Genomic DNA, 20354 nt, shown 5'->3' on the forward strand with positions numbered 1-20354 from the left:
TTGTTTTCTTCAGAAAATCAACAGCTATTTCTGTATATTCATTCAAGTCAGCTGGTTAACTCACTGATCTGTTCTGTAGTCTACCCCTCAGGGGGGAGTGTGTTCTTAAAAAACAGACCACAACCCTAACTGATCCTGAATCCAGTCAACCAGTAACCTGATCCTGAATACAGTCAGCCAGTTACCTGATCCTGAATCCAGTCAGCCAGTAACCTGATCCTGAATAGAGTCAGCCAGTAACCTGATCCTGAATACAGTCAACCAGTACCCTGATCCTGAATACAGTCAACCAGTAACCTGATCCTGAATACAGTCAGCCAGTAACCTGATCCTGAATACAGTCAACCAGTAACCTGATCCTGAATACAGTCAACCAGTACCCTGATCCTGAATACAGTCAACCAGTAACCTGATCCTGAATACAGTCAACCAGTAACCTGATCCTGAATACAGTCAACCAGTAACCTGATCCTGAATACAGTCAACCAGTAACCTGATCCTGAATACAGTCAGCCAGTAACCTGATCCTGAATACAGTCAACCAGTAACCTGATCCTGAATACAGTCAGCCAGTAACCTGATCCTGAATACAGTCAGCCAGTAACCTGATCCTGAATACAGTCAGCCAGTAACCTGATCCTGAATACAGTCAGCCAGTAACCTGATCCTGAATACAGTCAACCAGTAACCTGATCCTGAATACAGTCAACCAGTAACCTGATCCTGAATACAGTCAGCCAGTAACCTGATCCTGAATACAGTCAACGAGTAACCTGATCCTGAATATAGTCAGCCAGTAACCTGATCCTGAATACAGTCAACCAGTAACCTGATCCTGAATACAGTCAGCCAGTAACCTGATCCTGAATCCAGTCAGCCAGTAACCTGATCCTGAATCCAGTCAGCCAGTAACCTGATCCTGAATACAGTCAGCCAGTAACCTGATCCTGAATACAGTCAGCCAGTAACCTGATCCTGAATCCAGTCAACCAGTAACCTGATCCTGAATCCAGTCAACCAGTAACCTGATCCTGAATACAGTCAGCCAGTAACCTGATCCTGAATACAGTCAGCCAGTAACCTGATCCTGAATCCAGTCAGCCAGTAACCTGATCCTGAATCCAGTCAGCCAGTAACCTGATCCTGAATCCAGTCAGCCAGTAACCTGATCCTGAATCCAGTCAGCCAGTAACCTGATCCTGAATCCAGTCAGCCAGTAACCTGATCCTGAATCCAGTCAGCCAGTAACCTGATCCTGAATCCAGTCAGCCAGTAACCTGATCCTGAATACAGTCAGCCAGTAACCTGATCCTGAATAGAGTCAGCCAGTAACCTGATCCTGAATCCAGTCAGCCAGTAACCTGATCCTGAATCCAGTCAGCCAGTAACCTGATCCTGAATCCAGTCAGCCAGTAACCTGATCCTGAATACAGTCAGCCAGTTCCTGAATACAGTCAGCCAGTAACCTGATCCTGAATAGAGTCAGCCAGTAACCTGATCCTGGATCCAGTCAGCCAGTAACCTGATCCTGAATCCAGTCAGCCAGTAACCTGATCCTGAATCCAGTCAGCCAGTAACCTGATCCTGAATACAGTCAGCCAGTAACCTGATCCTGAATACAGTCAACCAGTAACCTGATCCTGAATACAGTCAGCCAGTAACCTGATCCTGAATACAGTCAGCCAGTAACCTGATCCTGAATACAGTCAGCCAGTAACCTGATCCTGAATACAGTCAGCCAGTAACCTGATCCTGAATACAGTCAGCCAGTAACCTGATCCTGAATACAGTCAACCAGTAACCTGATCCTGAATACAGTCAACCAGTAACCTGATCCTGAATACAGTCAGCCAGTAACCTGATCCTGAATACAGTCAGCCAGTAACCTGATCCTGAATACAGTCAGCCAGTAACCTGATCCTGAATACAGTCAGCCAGTAACCTGATCCTGAATACAGTCAGCCAGTAACCTGATCCTGAATACAGTCAGCCAGTAACCTGATCCTGAATACAGTCAACCAGTAACCTGATCCTGAATACAGTCAGCCAGTAACCTGATCCTGAATACAGTCAACCAGTAACCTGATCCTGAATACAGTCAGCCAGTAACCTGATCCTGAATACAGTCAACCAGTAACCTGATCCTGAATACAGTCAGCCAGTTACCTGATCCTGAATACAGTCAGCCAGTAACCTGATCCTGAATACAGTCAACCAGTAACCTGATCCTGAATACAGTCAACCAGTAACCTGATCCTGAATACAGTCAACCAGTAACCTGATCCTGAATACAGTCAACCAGTAACCTGATCCTGAATACAGTCAACCAGTAACCTGATCCTGAATACAGTCAGCCAGTAACCTGATCCTGAATACAGTCAACCAGTAACCTGATCCTGAATACAGTCAGCCAGTAACCTGATCCTGAATACAGTCAACCAGTAACCTGATCCTGAATACAGTCAGCCAGTTACCTGATCCTGAATACAGTCAGCCAGTAACCTGATCCTGAATACAGTCAACCAGTAACCTGATCCTGAATACAGTCAACCAGTAACCTGATCCTGAATACAGTCAACCAGTAACCTGATCCTGAATACAGTCAGCCAGTAACCTGATCCTGAATACAGTCAGCCAGTAACCTGATCCTGAATACAGTCAACCAGTAACCTGATCCTGAATCCAGTCAACCAGTAACCTGATCCTGAATACAGTCAACCAGTAACCTGATCCTGAATACAGTCAACCAGTAACCTGATCCTGAATACAGTCAGCCAGTAACCTGATCCTGAATACAGTCAGCCAGTAACCTGATCCTGAATCCAGTCAGCCAGTAACCTGATCCTGAATACAGTCAGCCAGTTACCTGATCCTGAATATAGTCAGCCAGTAACCTGATCCTGAATACAGTCAACCAGTAACCTGATCCTGAATACAGTCAGCCAGTAACCTGATCCTGAATACAGTCAACCAGTAACCTGATCCTGAATACAGTCAACCAGTAACCTGATCCTGAATCCAGTCAGCCAGTAACCTGATCCTGAATCCAGTCAGCCAGTAACCTGATCCTGAATACAGTCAGCCAGTTACCTGATCCTGAATATAGTCAACCAGTAACCTGATCCTGAATACAGTCAACCAGTAACCTGATCCTGAATACAGTCAGCCAGTAACCTGATCCTGAATCCAGTCAGCCAGTAACCTGATCCTGAATATAGTCAACCAGTAGTTGAGGATATTGAACAGTAACCTGATCCTGAATATAGTCAGCTAGTAGTTGAGAATATTGATCCTGATCCTGAATATAGTCAGCCAGTAGTTGAGGATATTGATCCTGATCCTGAATATAGTCAGCCAGTAGTTGAGGATATTGAACAGTAACCTGAATACAGTCAGCCAGTAGTTGAGGATATTGAACAGTAACCTGATCCTGAATACAGTCAGCCAGTAGTTGAGGATATTGAACAGTAACCTGATCCTGAATATAGTCAGCCAGTAGTTGAGGATATTGATCCTGATCCTGAATATAGTCAGCCAGTAGTTGAGGATATTGAACAGTAACCTGATCCTGAATACAGTCAGCTAGTAGTTGAGGATATTGAACAGTAACCTGATCCTGAATATAGTCAGCCAGTAGTTGAGGATATTGATCCTGATCCTGAATATAGTCAGCCAGTAGTTGAGGATATTGAACAGTAACCTGATCCTGAATACAGTCAGCTAGTAGTTGAGGATATTGAACAGTAACCTGATCCTGAATATAGTCAGCCAGTAGTTGAGTATATTGATCCTGATCCTGAATATAGTCAGCCAGTAGTTGAGGATATTGAACAGTAACCTGATCCTGAATATAGTCAGCCAGTAGTTGAGGATATTGATCCTGATCCTGAATATAGTCAGCCAGTAGTTGAGGATATTGATCCTGATCCTGAATATAGTCAGCTAGTAGTTGAGGATATTGATCCTGATCCTGAATATAGTCAGCCAGTAGTTGAGGATATTGAACAGTAACCTGATCCTGAATATAGTCAGCTAGTAGTTGAGGATATTGATACTGATCCTGAATATAGTCAGCCAGTAGTTGAGGATATTGAACAGTAACCTGATCCTGAATATAGTCAGCTAGTAGTTGAGGATATTGATCCTGATCCTGAATATAGTCAGCCAGTAGTTGAGGATATTGAACAGTAACCTGATCCTGAATATAGTCAGCTAGTAGTTGAGGATATTGATCCTGATCCTGAATATAGTCAGCCAGTAGTTGAGGATATTGATCCTGATCCTGAATATAGTCAGCCAGTAGTTGAGGATATTGAACAGTAACCTGATCCTGAATATAGTCAGCCAGTAGTTGAGGATATTGAACAGTAACCTGATCCTGAATATAGTCAGCTAGTAGTTGAGGATATTGATCCTGATCCTGAATATAGTCAGCCAGTAGTTGAGGATATTGAACAGTAACCTGATCCTGAATATAGTCAGCTAGTAGTTGAGGATATTGATCCTGATCCTGAATATAGTCAGCCAGTAGTTGAGGATATTGAACAGTAACCTGATCCTGAATATAGTCAGCTAGTAGTTGAGGATATTGATCCTGATCCTGAATATAGTCAGCCAGTAGTTGAGGATATTGAACAGTAACCTGATCCTGAATATAGTCAGCTAGTAGTTGAGGATATTGAACAGTTACCTGATCCTGAATATAGTCAGCCAGTAGTTGAGGAAATTGAACAGAGCTCCCAGCAGTCCACCTGTTTAAGATGGACATATAGAAAGACAACATAACATGTACATGTTGGTCATTTAGCAGACACTCTTATCCATAGACCATAGAGGCCCAATCCCAAATGGACCCCTAAACCCTGTGCACTTGATGGAGATCTGAGAGGATTTGATTGGTAGAAGCAATATGGTTAAGCATTCACCAAGCCTATCAGAAGGCAAGATGGAGTCATAACCATGTTTCTTACACCTGTCAAATCCTCTCAGATCTCCACTAGTGCATAGGGGTGTAGGGTCTAGGGGTCCATTTGGAACTGGGCCTCACAGTCAAGTACATTCAACTCAGGTAGCTTAGACAACCACCTATGTGAGTAACTCAGGTAGCTAAGACAACCACCTATATGAGTAACTCAGGTAGCTAAGACAACCACCTATATGAGTAACTCAGGTAGCTAAGACAACCACCTATATGAGCAACTCAGGTAGCTAAGACAACCACCTATATGAGTAACTCAGGTAGCTAAGACAACCACCTATATGAGTAACTCAGGTAGCTAAGACAACCACCTATATGAGTAACTCAGGTAGCTAAGACAACCACCTATATGAGTAACTCAGGTAGCTAAGACAACCACCTATATGAGTAACTCAGGTAGCTAAGACAACCACCTATATGAGTAACTCAGGTAGCTAAGACAACCACATATATGAGTAACTCAGGTAGCTAAGACAACCACATATATGAGTAACTCAGGTAGCTAAGACAACCACATATATGAGTAACTCAGGTAGCTAAGACAACCACATATGAGCGACTCAGGTAGCTAAGACAACCACATATATGAGTAACTCGGGTAGCTAAGACAGCTACCTGAGTTACTCATATATGTGGTTAAGACAACCACCTATATGAGTACCTAAGGTAGCTAAGACAACCACATACATGAGTACCTAAGGTAGCTATGACAACCACCTATATGAGTAAGGTAGCTATGACAACCACCCATATGAGTAAGGTAGCTATGACAACCACCTATATGAGTAAGGTAGCTATGACAACCACCTATATGAGTAACTCAGGTAGCTATGACAACCACATACATAAGTAAGATAGCTAAGACAACCACATATATGAGTAACAAGCCTCTGCTTTTTTCATGTCACTTGTGTGAAGGTCAGATGAACCCTACTGTAGAGGGAGGACCAACACGGGTCCTATAAAACAGCACAACTAGACTAGCAGTGGGTTCTTACCTACAGCTCCCATTACAATGAACAAGGGAATCTCATAGAGGTTGTAGGCCACACTCTGTAGACAGAGAGATAACACAGGGTTTAGGACTAGACACAATAACAGACAGAGAGATAACACAGGGTTTAGGACTAGACACACTGTAGGTAGAGAGATAACACAGGGTTTAGGACTAGACACACTGTAGACAGAGAGATAACACAGGGTTTAGGACTAGACACAATAACAGACAGAGAGATAACACAGGGTTTAGGACTAGACACACTGTAGGTAGAGAGATAACACAGGGTTTAGGACTAGACACACTGTAGACAGAGAGATAACACAGGGTTTAGGACTAGACACACTGTAGACAGAGAGATAACAGGGTTTAGGACTAGACACACTGTAGACAGAGAGATAACACAGGGTTTAGGACTAGACACACTGTAGACAGAGAGATAACACAGGGTTTAGGACTAGACACACTGTAGACAGAGAGATAACACAGGGTTTAGGACTAGACACACTGTAGACAGAGAGATCACACAGGGTTTAGGACTAGACACACTGTAGACAGGGAGATAACACAGGGTTTAGGACTAGACACAATAACAGACAGACAGACACTCACGTCACTCTCGAAGCGTCCGAAGTTGATAAGACCAGGGCTGGAGAGATCTCCAGGTTTCTTATTGTAGATGGACAGGAAGAAATTCAGAGTGAATGTTGAGATCATGGACGCAAAGAACTGGAGAGGAATATAGGGAGGGAGGGAGGGAGGAGAGAGAGTAGAGAAAAGAGAGAGAGGGGGAAGGAAGAGAGGAGAGAGAGGGAGTAGAGGGAGAGAGAGAGAGAGAGAGAGAGCATTAAGCTTCACCTGATAAAGGAAGGAGAGAACACAACACGTCTGCTAGTCCCTACTTTTCTTTCCACTTGGCAGTGAATGAGGAGAAGATGAGAGAATCTGGTCTTTTCCAACTTTCGTTCTACCCATCATCTCCCCTCCTCTCCTCTCCCTCAGACACCAGACTGAGCCAAGCCTTCCTCTCCTCTCCTGCAGACATCAGACTGAGCCAAGCCTTTCTCTCCTCTCCCTCAGACACCAGACTGAGCCAAGCCTTCCCCTCCTCTCCTCTCCCTCAGACACCAGACTGAGCCAAGCCTTCCCCTCCTCTCATCTCCCTCAGACACCAGACTGAGCCAAGCCTTCCCCTCCTCTCCTCAGACACCAGACTGAGCCAAGCCTTCCCCTCCTCTCCTCTCCCTCAGACACCAGACTGAGCCAAGCCTTCCCCTCCTCTCCCTCAGACACCAGACTGAGCCAAGCCTTCCCCTCCTCTCCCTCAGACACCAGACTGAGCCAAGCCTTCCCCTCCTCTCCTCTCCCTCAGACACCAGACTGAGCCAAGCCTTCCCCTCCTCTCCTCTCCCTCAGACACCAGACTGAGCCAAGCCTTCACCTCCCCTCCTCTCCCTCAGACACCAGACTGAGCCAAGCCTTCCCCTCCTCTCCTCTCCCTCAGACACCAGACTGAGCCAAGCCTTCCCCTCCTCTCCTCTCCCTCAGACACCAGACTGAGCCAAGCCTTCCCCTCCTCTCCTCTCCCTCAGACACCAGACTGAGCCAAGCCTTCCCCTCCTCTCCTCTCCCTCAGACACCAGACTGAGCCAAGCCCTCCCCTCCTCTCCTGTACTTACTATCCTCCATGTGAGCATCTGGTTCCAGAAAGAAGCCCCCTCCTCCAAACTGAACAAAACCCCACCTGGAATAAAGAGGAAGGGAGGGGGGAAAGAGAGAGAGAGTCAGGTGAAAACTTTATTGGGAGGAACATTTAGAAAGTCATGACAGTAGTATGCTTAGCAGTGGTGCTGAGTGGGACATGTTGTGCATAGTGTGAGTACCGACTGGTGCTCCAAAAGCAGCAGACACTCCTGCAGCCGCTCCAGCTGATACAAAGTCCCTCTTCTCTGTGTCTCTACGGAAATACTCAAAGATCTACACACACAGAGAGAGAACATGTTAGACAGTAGATACCACACATTAAACACTACGTCCTCCACATGTAGAGAACATGTTAGACAGTAGATACCACACATTAAACACCACGTCCTCCACATGTAGAGAACATGTTAGACAGTAGATACCACACATTAAACACCATGTCCTCCACATGTAGAGAACATGTTAGACAGTAGATACCACACATTAAACACCATGTCCTCCACATGTAGAGAACATGTTAGACAGTAGATACCACACATTAAACACCATGTCCTCCACATGTAGAGAACATGTTAGACAGTAGATACCACACATTAAACACCATGTCCTCCACATGTAGAGAACATGTTAGACAGTAGATACCACACATTAAACACTATGTCCTCCACATGTAGAGAACATGTTAGACAGTAGATACCACACATTAAACACTACGTCCTCCACATGTAGAGAACATGTTAGACAGTAGATACCACACATTAAACACCATGTCCTCCACATGTAGAGAACATGTTAGACAGTAGATACCACACATTAAACACCATGTCCTCCACATGTAGAGAACATGTTAGACAGTAGATACCACACATTAAACACCACGTCCTCCACATGTAGAGAACATGTTAGACAGTAGATACCACACATTAAACACCACGTCCTCCACATGTAGAGAACATGTTAGACAGTAGATACCACACATTAAACACCATGTCCTCCACATGTAGAGAACATGTTAGACAGTAGATACCACACATTAAACACTACGTCCTCCACATGTAGAGAACATGTTAGACAGTAGATACCACACATTAAACACCACGTCCTCCACATGTAGAGAACATGTTAGACAGTAGATACCACACATTAAACACCATGTCCTCCACATGTAGAGAACATGTTAGACAGTAGATACCACACATTAAACACCACGTCCTCCACATGTAGAGAACATGTTAGACAGTAGATACCACACATTAAACACCATGTCCTCCACATGTAGAGAACATGTTAGACAGTAGATACCACACATTAAACACTATGTCCTCCACATGTAGAGAACATGTTAGACAGTAGATACCACACATTAAACACCACGTCCTCCACATGTAGAGAACATGTTAGACAGTAGATACCACACATTAAACACTATGTCCTCCACATGTAGAGAACATGTTAGACAGTAGATACCACACATTAAACACTACGTCCTCCACATGTAGAGAACATGTTAGACAGTAGATACCACACATTAAACACCATGTCCTCCACATGTAGAGAACATGTTAGACAGTAGATACCACACATTAAACACTACGTCCTCCACATATAGAGAACATGTTAGACAGTAGATACCACACATTAAACACCATGTCCTCCACATGTAGAGAACATGTTAGACCAGGGGTGTCAAACATACGGCCCGCGGGCCGGAACCGGCCCCCAAGGAGGTTCGATCAGGCCCGCAGGATAATTTGAAAGTGGAAAAAATGCATAAAAGACATGGAATTAATATTTTTAATTCGCTGCAATTCATGGATTATCCGCTAAGGGGCGCACTCTTTCCATCAGAGTAGAAGACAAGCCGCATCACTGAGACAGACTGAAAACAGCAGACGGTATCAATGCGCCATCTGCTGCTTGTTACGACGTTGTTAATACCTTGGTCTCTACCTCTCCGCTACACCCTCATTAGCCAAAATGTCGTTATCCAAACGGAGAAAAGTAGATAAGGAGTGTAGAATTTTCAAAGAAAAATGGACCACGTCCTATTTATTTACAGAGATGCACGGAAAACCTTTGTGCTTGGTGTGTTTGCAACAAGTTTCGGTATTGAAGGAATATAATATTCGACGCCACTACGAGACTCATCACAGCGAAAAATATGACGGCTTGCAAGGACAACTGAGAAGAGATAAGATTAACGAATTGCTGGCGGGTCTGAGGAAACAGCAGTCAACTTTCATCCAGAGCCGAGAAGTCAGTGAAGCAGCGGTAAAAGCCAGCTACCTAATTGCTAGCGAAATAGCATTAGCATCGAAGCCGTATTCCGACGGTGACTTTGTTAAACGATGCATGATGAAGGCGGCTGAACTTGTATGTCCCGAGAAGCGACAAGCTTTTGCCAATATTAGCCTGACGAGGAATACTTGCATTCTTGGTTGATATTACTGAACACTTGAACAATCTGAACAAAATGTTGCAAGGCCGCAAAAAAGTTGTCACACAGTTTTCTGACAACATACATGCATTTAAGTTGAAGCTGACTTTGTGGGAGATGCAACTGGCAAATGGCAACCCTGCTCATTTCCCCTGTCTGAGAGATGTGTGTGTGACCAGACCTGATGCGGACATGAAACGGTACAAAGACAAAATTGCAGGACTACTGCGGGAGTTTGAGAAACGTTTTCAGGTATTTGGTGAACTTGAGACAGAATTTTCAGTTTTTCGCTCACCTTTCACAGTTAAAGCTTCTGATCTGCCGGTCGAAATTCAGCTAGAGATAATTGATTTGCAGTGTGATGCAGATTTGAAGGGCAAATTTGCCTCTGTAGGTCTGGACAGATTTTATCAGTATCTACTACCAGGGTACCCCAAATTAACAGCCCTGGCTGCTAAAATTTTGTGCATGTTTGGGACAACCTACCTTTGTGAACAAATTTTCTCAGTGATGAATATCAATAAAACAAAAATGCGTTCAAGGCTCACAAACAAGCACTTAAATGAGATTCTGAAAGTGACAGCTAGTCAGGACATGACACCTGGTGTTGATGCACTTGTACAGGCCAAAAGATGCCAAGTTTCAGGAACAAATACAAGTCCAGACTAGACTAACACCTTTAAAATGCTGCCTTAGATACTGTTTGCATTGAAAGAATACAGCTCTGTGAAGATGAATCCTTACTGTGGTGATTTAAAAAAATGTGCACTTTAATGTTAGTCAGCAGCTTCAAAACAAAAGTTGTGTGATGGAATTCTACTGTTCATACAACTCCATAAATTTTCAGTATGTATTGTATGTGTATGTATGAAGTTTACAGATTTACAGGACAGGCGAACACTTTCTTCATTACACATTTAAAATCACTCTCCTTAGTTTGTAAGGTGTACGCAGGGATTACATTTAGATTTTATATGCGTATGTGTAAGTGGTTTAAAAATTCCTTTCTTTAAAAGTCTCATTTAATCTTAAAGTGCATTACTATATTTTTCAGTAGCAATTAAAGTTTTGTGCCTTTGTACAATCAGTGGGATCAGTTGCAATGCATATTTGTGAATGATAAAAGTAAATTGCACATTTGTCTAAGGAAATATGAGGTGTTTCATGAAATGTTTTGTAAAAGGATAGTTCATTAAATTTCAATATTTTCCTAATGTTCTTGTGCTTCTTTACACCAAAACAAAGGAAAGACATGATATTTTGGTTATTTATAGCAGAGTATGGTATAATTTTAATGGTCCGGCCCACTTGACATCTCCCTAGGCCGTATGTGGCCCACGATGCGAAATGAGTTTGACACCCCTGTGTTAGACAGTAGATACCACACATTAAACACCACGTCCTCCACATGTAGAGAACATGTTACAACCAGACTGTACAACACCCTCCTACCTTGAAGTCTTTCTTCAGGGAGGTACTGCGTCCCTGGGAGACTCCTGCTGCCACCACGGCACCAGAGTGGATCATGGGACCTTCCTACAGGATTATGGGTAGGGAGACAGAGGCCGTCATACACACACACACACACACACACACACACACACACACACACAGGGCCATCAGATACACACTGGTTGGTCATCTCATTAGTGGGAAGGTGTTTCACCAGGCTGGCCCAGGCGATATTTAAGAGCGTCTGGCCCAGGCGATATTTAAGAGCGTCTGGCCCAGGCGATATTTAAGAGCGTCTGGCCCAGGCGATATTTAAGAGCGTCTGGCCCAGGCGATATTTAAGAGCGTCTGGCCCAGGCGATATTTAAGAGCGTCTGGCCCAGGCGATATTTAAGAGCGTCTGGCCCAGTGCTCCAGTTGTCTTGGTAGATGTGGAGGGTTAACTCCTTTAGTTGTCTTGATAGATGTGGAGGGTTAACTCCTCTAGTTGTCTTGATAGATGTGGAGGGTTAACTCCTTTAGTTGTCTTGATAGATGTGGAGGGTTAACTCCTTTAGTTGTCTTGGTAGATGTGGAGGGTTAACACCTTTAGTTGTCTTGATAGATGTGGAGGGTTAACTCCTTTAGTTGTCTTGATAGATGTGGAGGGTTAACTCCTTTAGTTGTCTTGATAGATGTGGAGGGTTAACTCCTTTAGTTGTCTTGATAGATGTGGAGGGTTAACTCCTTTAGTTGTCTTGGTAGATGTGGAGGGTTAACTCCTTTAGTTGTCTTGATAGATGTGGAGGGTTAACTCCTTTAGTTGTCTTGGTAGATGTGGAGGGTTAACTCCTTTAGTTGTCTTGATAGATGTGGAGGGTTAACTCCTCTAGTTGTCTTGATAGATGTGGAGGGTTAACTCCTTTAGTTGTCTTGATAGATGTGGAGGGTTAACTCCTTTAGTTGTCTTGATAGATGTGGAGGGTTAACACATTTAGTTGTCTTGGTAGATGTGGAGGGTTAACTCCTTTAGTTGTCTTGATAGATGTGGAGGGTTAACTCCTTTAGTTGTCTTGATAGATGTGGAGGGTTAACTCCTTTAGTTGTCTTGATAGATGTGGAGGGTTAACTCCTTTAGTTGTCTTGATAGATGTGGAGGGTTAACACCTTTAGTTGTCTTGATAGATGTGGAGGGTTAACACATTTAGTTCTCTCCCTATTTGATTGTTAAACATTCCTTTATCTGTTTTCCCTGATTTTGTTTTCCTCCAACTTTGTGGTTTGCTTCCTGTCTTTCAGTTTGGTGTGGGTTTTTATTTAGTTTGCCTGTTCTTGGTAAATGTAGTGGGTCTCATGGTGGGTGTCTTGTAGGTCCCAGTTGTTGTTGCTAGTCAACATTCAGAGGACACCCCCATGAGTGTCTTTCAGAACCCCTCCTAAAACCAGACCTGTTTCCTTTTTGTTGTCGTCAGTGACTCTTTGTTAGTTCCCCCTTCTGTCTGAGTGACATTCATTGTTTGCTTGCTGAGGAACGTAATAATGAACTGACTTGAACCAGGACTCATGTTCTATTACTGTCATCTGGCCAATTACCAACGTCCATAACAGCCCTACTCACCACAAGACAATGAATACACACACATACGTACATGCACACACACAGACAAACTCATACGTACATTCGCACACACACATCCCTAGTGTTTACCTTCCCGACAGCGAGTCCTCCGGCGACAGAGCAGATCACACCACACACCTTCACCACTAGGGTCTGTACAACACACAGGAAACACAAACACAGAGAGAGTGACCCCTGACCTATATATAATATCTTTGCCTCATTAGATACATCATTCCTACTGCCAACAACAACAACATTTAAAAGATGTCGGCTTAGATGTAATATTTGTCTCTGAGCAGCCAGGGATCAGTTTACCTTGAGTCTCACCACCCGGGGTATCTTCACTCCGTTCAGATAGCACTTTATCTGGGGTATACCACTTCCTGCTGCTCCTGGCTGAGCAGAGAGAGAGAGAGATGTTAGTTCCAGTCATAGAGATCAGACTACCACTTCCTGCTGCTCCTGGCTGAGGAGAGAGAGAGAGATGTTAGTTCCAGTCATAGAGATCAGACTACCACTTCCTGCTGCTCCTGGCTGAGGAGAGAGAGAGAGAGATGTTAGTTCCAGTCATAGAGATCAGACTACCACTTCCTGCTGCTCCTGGCTGAGCAGAGAGAGAGAGAGAGATGTTAGTTCCAGTCATAGAGATCAGACTACCACTTCCTGCTGCTCCTGGCTGAGCAGAGAGAGAGAGAGATGTTAGTTCCAGTCATAGAGATCAGAGTACCACTTCCTGCTGCTCCTGGCTGAGGAGAGAGAGAGAGAGATGTTAGTTCCAGTCATAGAGATCAGACTACCACTTCCTGCTGCTCCTGGCTGAGCAGAGAGAGAGAGAGATGTTAGTTCCAGTCATAGAGATCAGACTACCACTTCCTGCTGCTCCTGGCTGAGCAGAGAGAGAGAGAGATGTTAGTTCCAGTCATAGAGATCAGACTACCACTTCCTGCTGCTCCTGGCTGAGGAGAGAGAGAGAGAGATGTTAGTTCCAGTCATAGAGATCAGACTACCACTTCCTGCTGCTCCTGGCTGAGGAGAGAGAGAGAGATATGTTAGTTCCAGTCAGAGATCAGACTACCACTTCCTGCTGCTCCTGGCTGAGGAGAGAGAGAGAGAGATGTTAGTTCCAGTCATAGAGATCAGACTACCACTTCCTGCTGCTCCTGGCTGAGGAGAGAGAGAGAGAGATATGTTAGTTCCAGTCAGAGATCAGACTGTAGTCTAACACGGTGGTTCAGACTGTAGTCTAACACGGTGGTCCACCACCCCACCTGCCAACAGACTGTAGTCTAACACGGTGGTCCACACAGCTTGTTATTAGACTATGATTAACCAATGGCTCAATTCAAGCCCCCACCTGCCCAGCAGTGTGCACTGATTTCATACCTGCGGGCACGCAACACACACACACACTTTGAACACTTACCTCAAAAGGCTACACACACACACACTCCCCGTCTCCCTCTTACCTCGAAGAACGCCACAATAATAGCGCCCACCATGACGAAGGCAGAGTTCAGCACAGCCCAGAGGATGAGAGAGATGGAGAGACCTCCCACCTCCGTAAACTTCTCGATGTCTGGGAGGGGGCAGAGGGTCAAGGACAGGTAACAAACAACCAATCACACGCCACCACGCTGCAAGGTCCAGCCCTCCCCGACCAACCACAGAGCAGGACACTGGACCTCTATGGCTTCATGATCTTTTGTCTGAAGGGCTACATATTTAAATTAGTGGGGATGATTGGCAGCATTCTGACCAATAAGGTTTTGATTGTATATATTAGGAGCCCCATTAGCCCACGCCAATGGGGACAGCTAGTGTTACGACATAACAAAAAAGACATTACAGACAAAATACTTCTACATACATGTAAAAACACGTAGTCTGTGTGCACATCTACCAGTTCCACATACAGTCCATTCTTCCACATGTTGTTACATTACAGCTTTATTCTAAAATGGATAACATTTCCTTAATCTACACACAACACCCCACAATGACAAAGCAGAAGCAGATTCTTTGACATTTTTGCAGATATCTTTCCATAAGTATTCAGACCCTTTGGCAGCGACTACAGCCTTGAGTCTTCTTGGGTATGACACTACAAGCTTGGCACACCTGTATTTGGGGAGTTTCTCCCATTCTTCTCTGCAGATCCTCTCAAGCTCTGTCAGGTTGGATGGGGAGTGTTGCTGCACAGCTATTTTCAGGTCTCTCCAGAGATGTAATTTTATTTAACTCGGCAAGTCAGTTAAGAACAAATTCATATTTACAATGCCGGTCTAGGAACAGTGGGTTAACTGCCTTGTTCAGGGACAGAACGACAGATGTTTACCTTGTCAGCTCGGGGATTTGATCTAGCAACCTTTCGGTTACTGGCCCAACTCTCTAACCACTAGGCTACCTGCCGCCCCAAATAATGTCCAATACATTTTATTTACCACAGGTGGACTCCAATCAAGTTGTAGAAACATCTCAAGGATGATCAATGGAAACAGGATGCACCTGAGCTCAATTTCGAGTTTCATAGCAAAGGGTCTGAAGACTTATGTAAATAAGGTATCTTTTTTTATATAGATTTGTAAAAGTTTCTAAAAACAAGTTTTCACTTTGTAATTTCAGGGTATTATGTGTAGATGAGATTTTGGGGGGGAATAAGGCTGTACCATAACTAAATGTGGAGTTCCATGCACTCATGGCTCTGTACAATACTGTATGTTTCCTTGAATTTGTTCTGGACCTGGGGACTGTGAAAATACCACTGTTGGCATGTCTGGTGGGGTAAGTGTGTGTGTCAGTGCTGTGCGGAACTTGACTATGCAAACACTTTGGAATTTCCAACAAAATGTTTCTTATAAAAACAAGAAGTGACACTGTCAGTCTTTCCTCAACTCTTAGCCAAGAGAGACTGGCATGCATAGTATTTATATCAGCCCTCTGATTACAATGAAAAGCAAGATGTGCCGCTCTGTTCTGGGCCAACTGCAGCTTAACTTGGTCTTTCTTTGCAGCACTTGACCATATGACTGAACAATAAACAAGATAAGATAAAACTATAGACTATAGGACTTGCTTTGTGGAGTCAAAAAAAGCTGAGAAACTCTTTATTAGGGACAGACCTCTCTCCATATTTACAATGATTGAATCTATATGTTTTGACCATGACAGTTTACATTCTAAGGTAACACCAAGTAATTTAGTCTTCTCAACTTGATCAACAGCCACTACAACTAGCAACTACAGCAACTACAGCTAATGAAGCTAATGAAGTCACTGAAACCCTTAACGTATATGGTTGAATCATCAGCATACATGGACACAAATGCTGTGTTTAATGCCAGGTCATTGGTTAAAATAGAAAAGAGTTGAGGGCCTAGAGAGCTGCCCTGCGGTACACCACACTTTACATGTTTGACATTAGAGAAGCTTCCATTAAAGAAAACCCTTTGAGTTATATTAGATAGATAGCTCTGAATCCATGATATGGCAGAGGTACACTTTACTTTCCTAAACTCATTTAGAGACAAATGTCAATGGCTGAACAAAGACAACTCTGAACTGGACCTGGTCTCTCTAGGGGCTACCTCCCACAATGCACCAGCATACACGCCTGTACTTAGACCAAAGCTAGTTTGGCAGAGAGAAAAGGGCGAAGTTGGGTGCCAGAAAATCCATCCAGAGCCCTGCTGTAAACAAACCCGTTATCTAGCTAGATGGAGCTCACGGAGGATATTTTCAATTAGTGTATTTTGCAGTGAGTAGTTTACATGATGTTAGCGTTACAAGCTTACAACCACCGGCTGGCTGTGGCTAAAATGAGCCTAGCTATCTGCCTCCACATCGTGTGTCCGCTTCAGTCATGTTTCCGAGGTGATTCTTTTTAAGCTCTGCCTACCCAAACTCTTGATTTGTTGGGAGAGTTGTCCGTCTGAAGACTACCCTCCCGGGATTGGCCAAGAAAATCCAGCATGATCTGGGATTTCAGAAACTAAAACTGGACATGACTAACCTGTGGGTGAGTGAGAGGAAGGACAGTCAGTTGGTGGTACACAGACCACCGCTGTAGGATGGGACAACAGTGGAACACAGACCACCGCTGTAGGATGGGACAACAGTGGAACACAGACCACCGCTGTAGGATGGGACAACAGTGGAACACAGACCACCGCTGTAGGATGGGACAACAGTGGTACACAGACCACCGCTGTAGGATGGGACAACAGTGGTACACAGACCACCGCTGTAGGATGGGACAACAGTGGAACACAGACCACCGCTGTAGGATGGGACAACAGTGGTACACAGACCACCGCTGTAGGATGGGACAACAGTGGTACACAGACCACCGCTGTAGGATGGGACAACAGTGGAACACAGACCACCGCTGTAGGATGGGACAACAGTGGAACACAGACCACCGCTGTAGGATGGGACAACAGTGGAACACAGACCACCGCTGTAGGATGGGACAACAGTGGTACACAGACCACCGCTGTAGGATGGGACAACAGTGGTACACAGACCACCGCTGTAGGATGGGACAACAGTGGAACACAGACCACCGCTGTAGGATGGGACAACAGTGGTACACAGACCACCGCTGTAGGATGGGACAACAGTGGTACACAGACCACCGCTGTAGGATGGGACAACAGTGGAACACAGACCACCGCTGTAGGATGGGACAACAGTGGAACACAGACCACCGCTGTAGGATGGGACAACAGTGGTACACAGACCACCGCTGTAGGATGGGACAACAGTGGTACACAGACCACCGCTGTAGGATGGGACAACAGTGGTACACAGACCACCGCTGTAGGATGGGACAACAGTGGTACACAGACCACCGCTGTAGGATGGGACAACAGTGGTACACAGACCACCGCTGTAGGATGGGACAACAGTGGTACACAGACCACCGCTGTAGGATGGGACAACAGTGGAACACAGACCACCGCTGTAGGATGGGACAACAGTGGAACACAGACCACCGCTGTAGGATGGGACAACAGTGGAACACAGACCACCGCTGTAGGATGGGACAACAGTGGTACACAGACCACCGCTGTAGGATGGGACAACAGTGGTACACAGACCACCGCTGTAGGATGAGACAACAGTGGTACACAGACCACCGCTGTAGGATGAGACAACAGTGGTACACAGACAATAGTTAACATGACATTTCAGAGTATGGAACACCTTCTGAACTGTGGGTCAGTGTGTGGAAGGACATGACAGTTCTGTGATGTGGGTCAGTGAGCGGAAGGACATGACAGTTCTGACATGTGGGTCAGTGAGCGGAAGGAAGTGACAGTTCTGACATGGGGGTCAGTGTGTTGAAGGATATGACCGTTCTGACATCGGGATCAGTGTGTGGAAGGACATGACAGTTCTGTGACTAGGTCAGTGAGCGGAAGGATACTCTGTTTGACAACGAAGTACTTGACCCCAGCCAGGTTTTCCACGGCGATATCGATGCAACAGGCTATGAGTCCAGTCAGGAAGCCAATCAGACCACAGATCACCCACCGACTGATCTCCAAACACTTGAACCCCTGAGGAGAGAGGGGGGGGGGGGGGGGGGGTCAGTGAGGACGAGAGGGGAGAGAGACAGGGGGGGGGTCAGCGAGGAGAGAGGGGGCGGGGGGACGTCAGTGAGGAGAGAGGGGAGAGAGACGGGGGGGGGGGACAGTGAGGAGAGAGGGGAGAGAGATGGGGGGGACATCAGTGAGGAGAGAGGGGGGGGGGGGGGGGCGTCAGTGTGTGTGTGTAGGGGGGGGGTCAGTGTGTGTGTGTGTAGGGGGGGGTCAGTGTGTGTGTGTGTAGTGGGGGGGTTCTCTACTTACTAAGAAGCTCATCCGTCTCTCCTCCTCCAGAAACAGCTGATTCTCACTGTTGTCATAGTCCAGACTCTGAAACACAAACCATTCACTTTCACACAATCCATACTGCTCATAGACACGTGGTGACCCTGAGAGGACTTTGGACTCTGGATAAAAGTACCAACTAAACAAAAAACAGATTTCATGTAAATATAGCGCTCATGTTTTTAGAAATCATTTGTGTGACAGACCGTGACAACAATTCATATGATAAACATTGTGTTAAGTCTTATTTATAAAACTTTGATTAGCTACGTTGAACACCATTCAGAGCATGTCCAAGGGGTCTGGAGACAGCACACCCAAGGGTTTACCTCATATTTGAGTGACAGCAGCTTCTCGTTGTGAGGGATCTCCTTGGGACAGCCCCTCACTGAGTCCTGAAGGAGGGAAGGATGAATCGGTTAAGTATTAAAACAGGGCCAAGGGGGCATCTTCATCCCCTCTCCTTGTCTAGTCCCCTTCACATATTATCTGGAACAACACAGGATAGGTGGAAGCAGAGCCATACAGGAAGGACATTAAGTTGGTCGTACTCCCTATACATGTAGACAAGTAGAGGAAGACAAATTAGACTATTGAGACACAGCCCAAGAGTCCATGCAGAATAACACCATAATGGATCATTACAGAACACCACCATAATGGATCGTTACAGAACACCATCATTATGGATCATTACAGAACACCATCATTATGGATCATTACAGAACACCATCATTATGGATCATTACAGAACACCACCATTATGGATCATTACAGAACACCACCATTATGGATCATTACAGAACACCACCATAATGGATCATTACAGAACACCACCATAATGGATCATTACAGAATAACACCATTATGGATCATTACAGAACACCACCATTATGGATCATTACAGAACACCACCATAATGGATCATTACAGAATAACACCATTATGGATCATTACAGAACACCACCATTATGGATCATTACAGAACACCACCATAATGGATCATTACAGAACACCACCATTATGGATCATTACAGAACACCACCACCATTATGGATCATTACAGAACACCACCATTATGGATCATTACAGAACACCACCACCATTATGGATCATTACAGAACACCACCACCATTATGGATCATTACAGAACACCACCATAATGGATCATTACAGAATAACACCATTATGGATCATTGCAGAATAACACCATTATGGATCATTACACAACACCACCATTAAGGATCATTACACAACACCACCATTAAGGATCATTACACAACACCACCATTAAGGATCATTACAGAATAACA

At 44.9% G+C, this 20354-nt stretch overlaps 1 protein-coding gene across 1 annotated transcript in view; it reads right to left on the reverse strand.

Annotated features, from left to right (window-relative positions):
• clcn7 (chloride channel 7) overlaps window positions 1-20354 on the reverse strand; it is a 56468-nt gene that overhangs the window by 17007 nt on the left and 19107 nt on the right. Inside the window, exons 3-14 of the mRNA XM_071393145.1 lie at window positions 19371-19436; window positions 19021-19086; window positions 18597-18729; window positions 14635-14744; window positions 13484-13564; window positions 13256-13318; window positions 11569-11652; window positions 7859-7952; window positions 7655-7719; window positions 6588-6704; window positions 5977-6031; window positions 4691-4751 (exon numbers count right to left, since the gene is read on the reverse strand). Of these exons, the coding sequence (XP_071249246.1) occupies window positions 4691-4751; window positions 5977-6031; window positions 6588-6704; window positions 7655-7719; window positions 7859-7952; window positions 11569-11652; window positions 13256-13318; window positions 13484-13564; window positions 14635-14744; window positions 18597-18729; window positions 19021-19086; window positions 19371-19436 (995 nt within the window). The remainder of the gene's footprint in view (window positions 1-4690; window positions 4752-5976; window positions 6032-6587; window positions 6705-7654; window positions 7720-7858; window positions 7953-11568; window positions 11653-13255; window positions 13319-13483; window positions 13565-14634; window positions 14745-18596; window positions 18730-19020; window positions 19087-19370; window positions 19437-20354) is intronic.

The sequence above is a fragment of the Salvelinus alpinus genome, chromosome 1 (assembly GCF_045679555.1).
Source record: "Salvelinus alpinus chromosome 1, SLU_Salpinus.1, whole genome shotgun sequence".
NCBI classification, from domain to species: domain Eukaryota; kingdom Metazoa; phylum Chordata; class Actinopteri; order Salmoniformes; family Salmonidae; genus Salvelinus; species Salvelinus alpinus.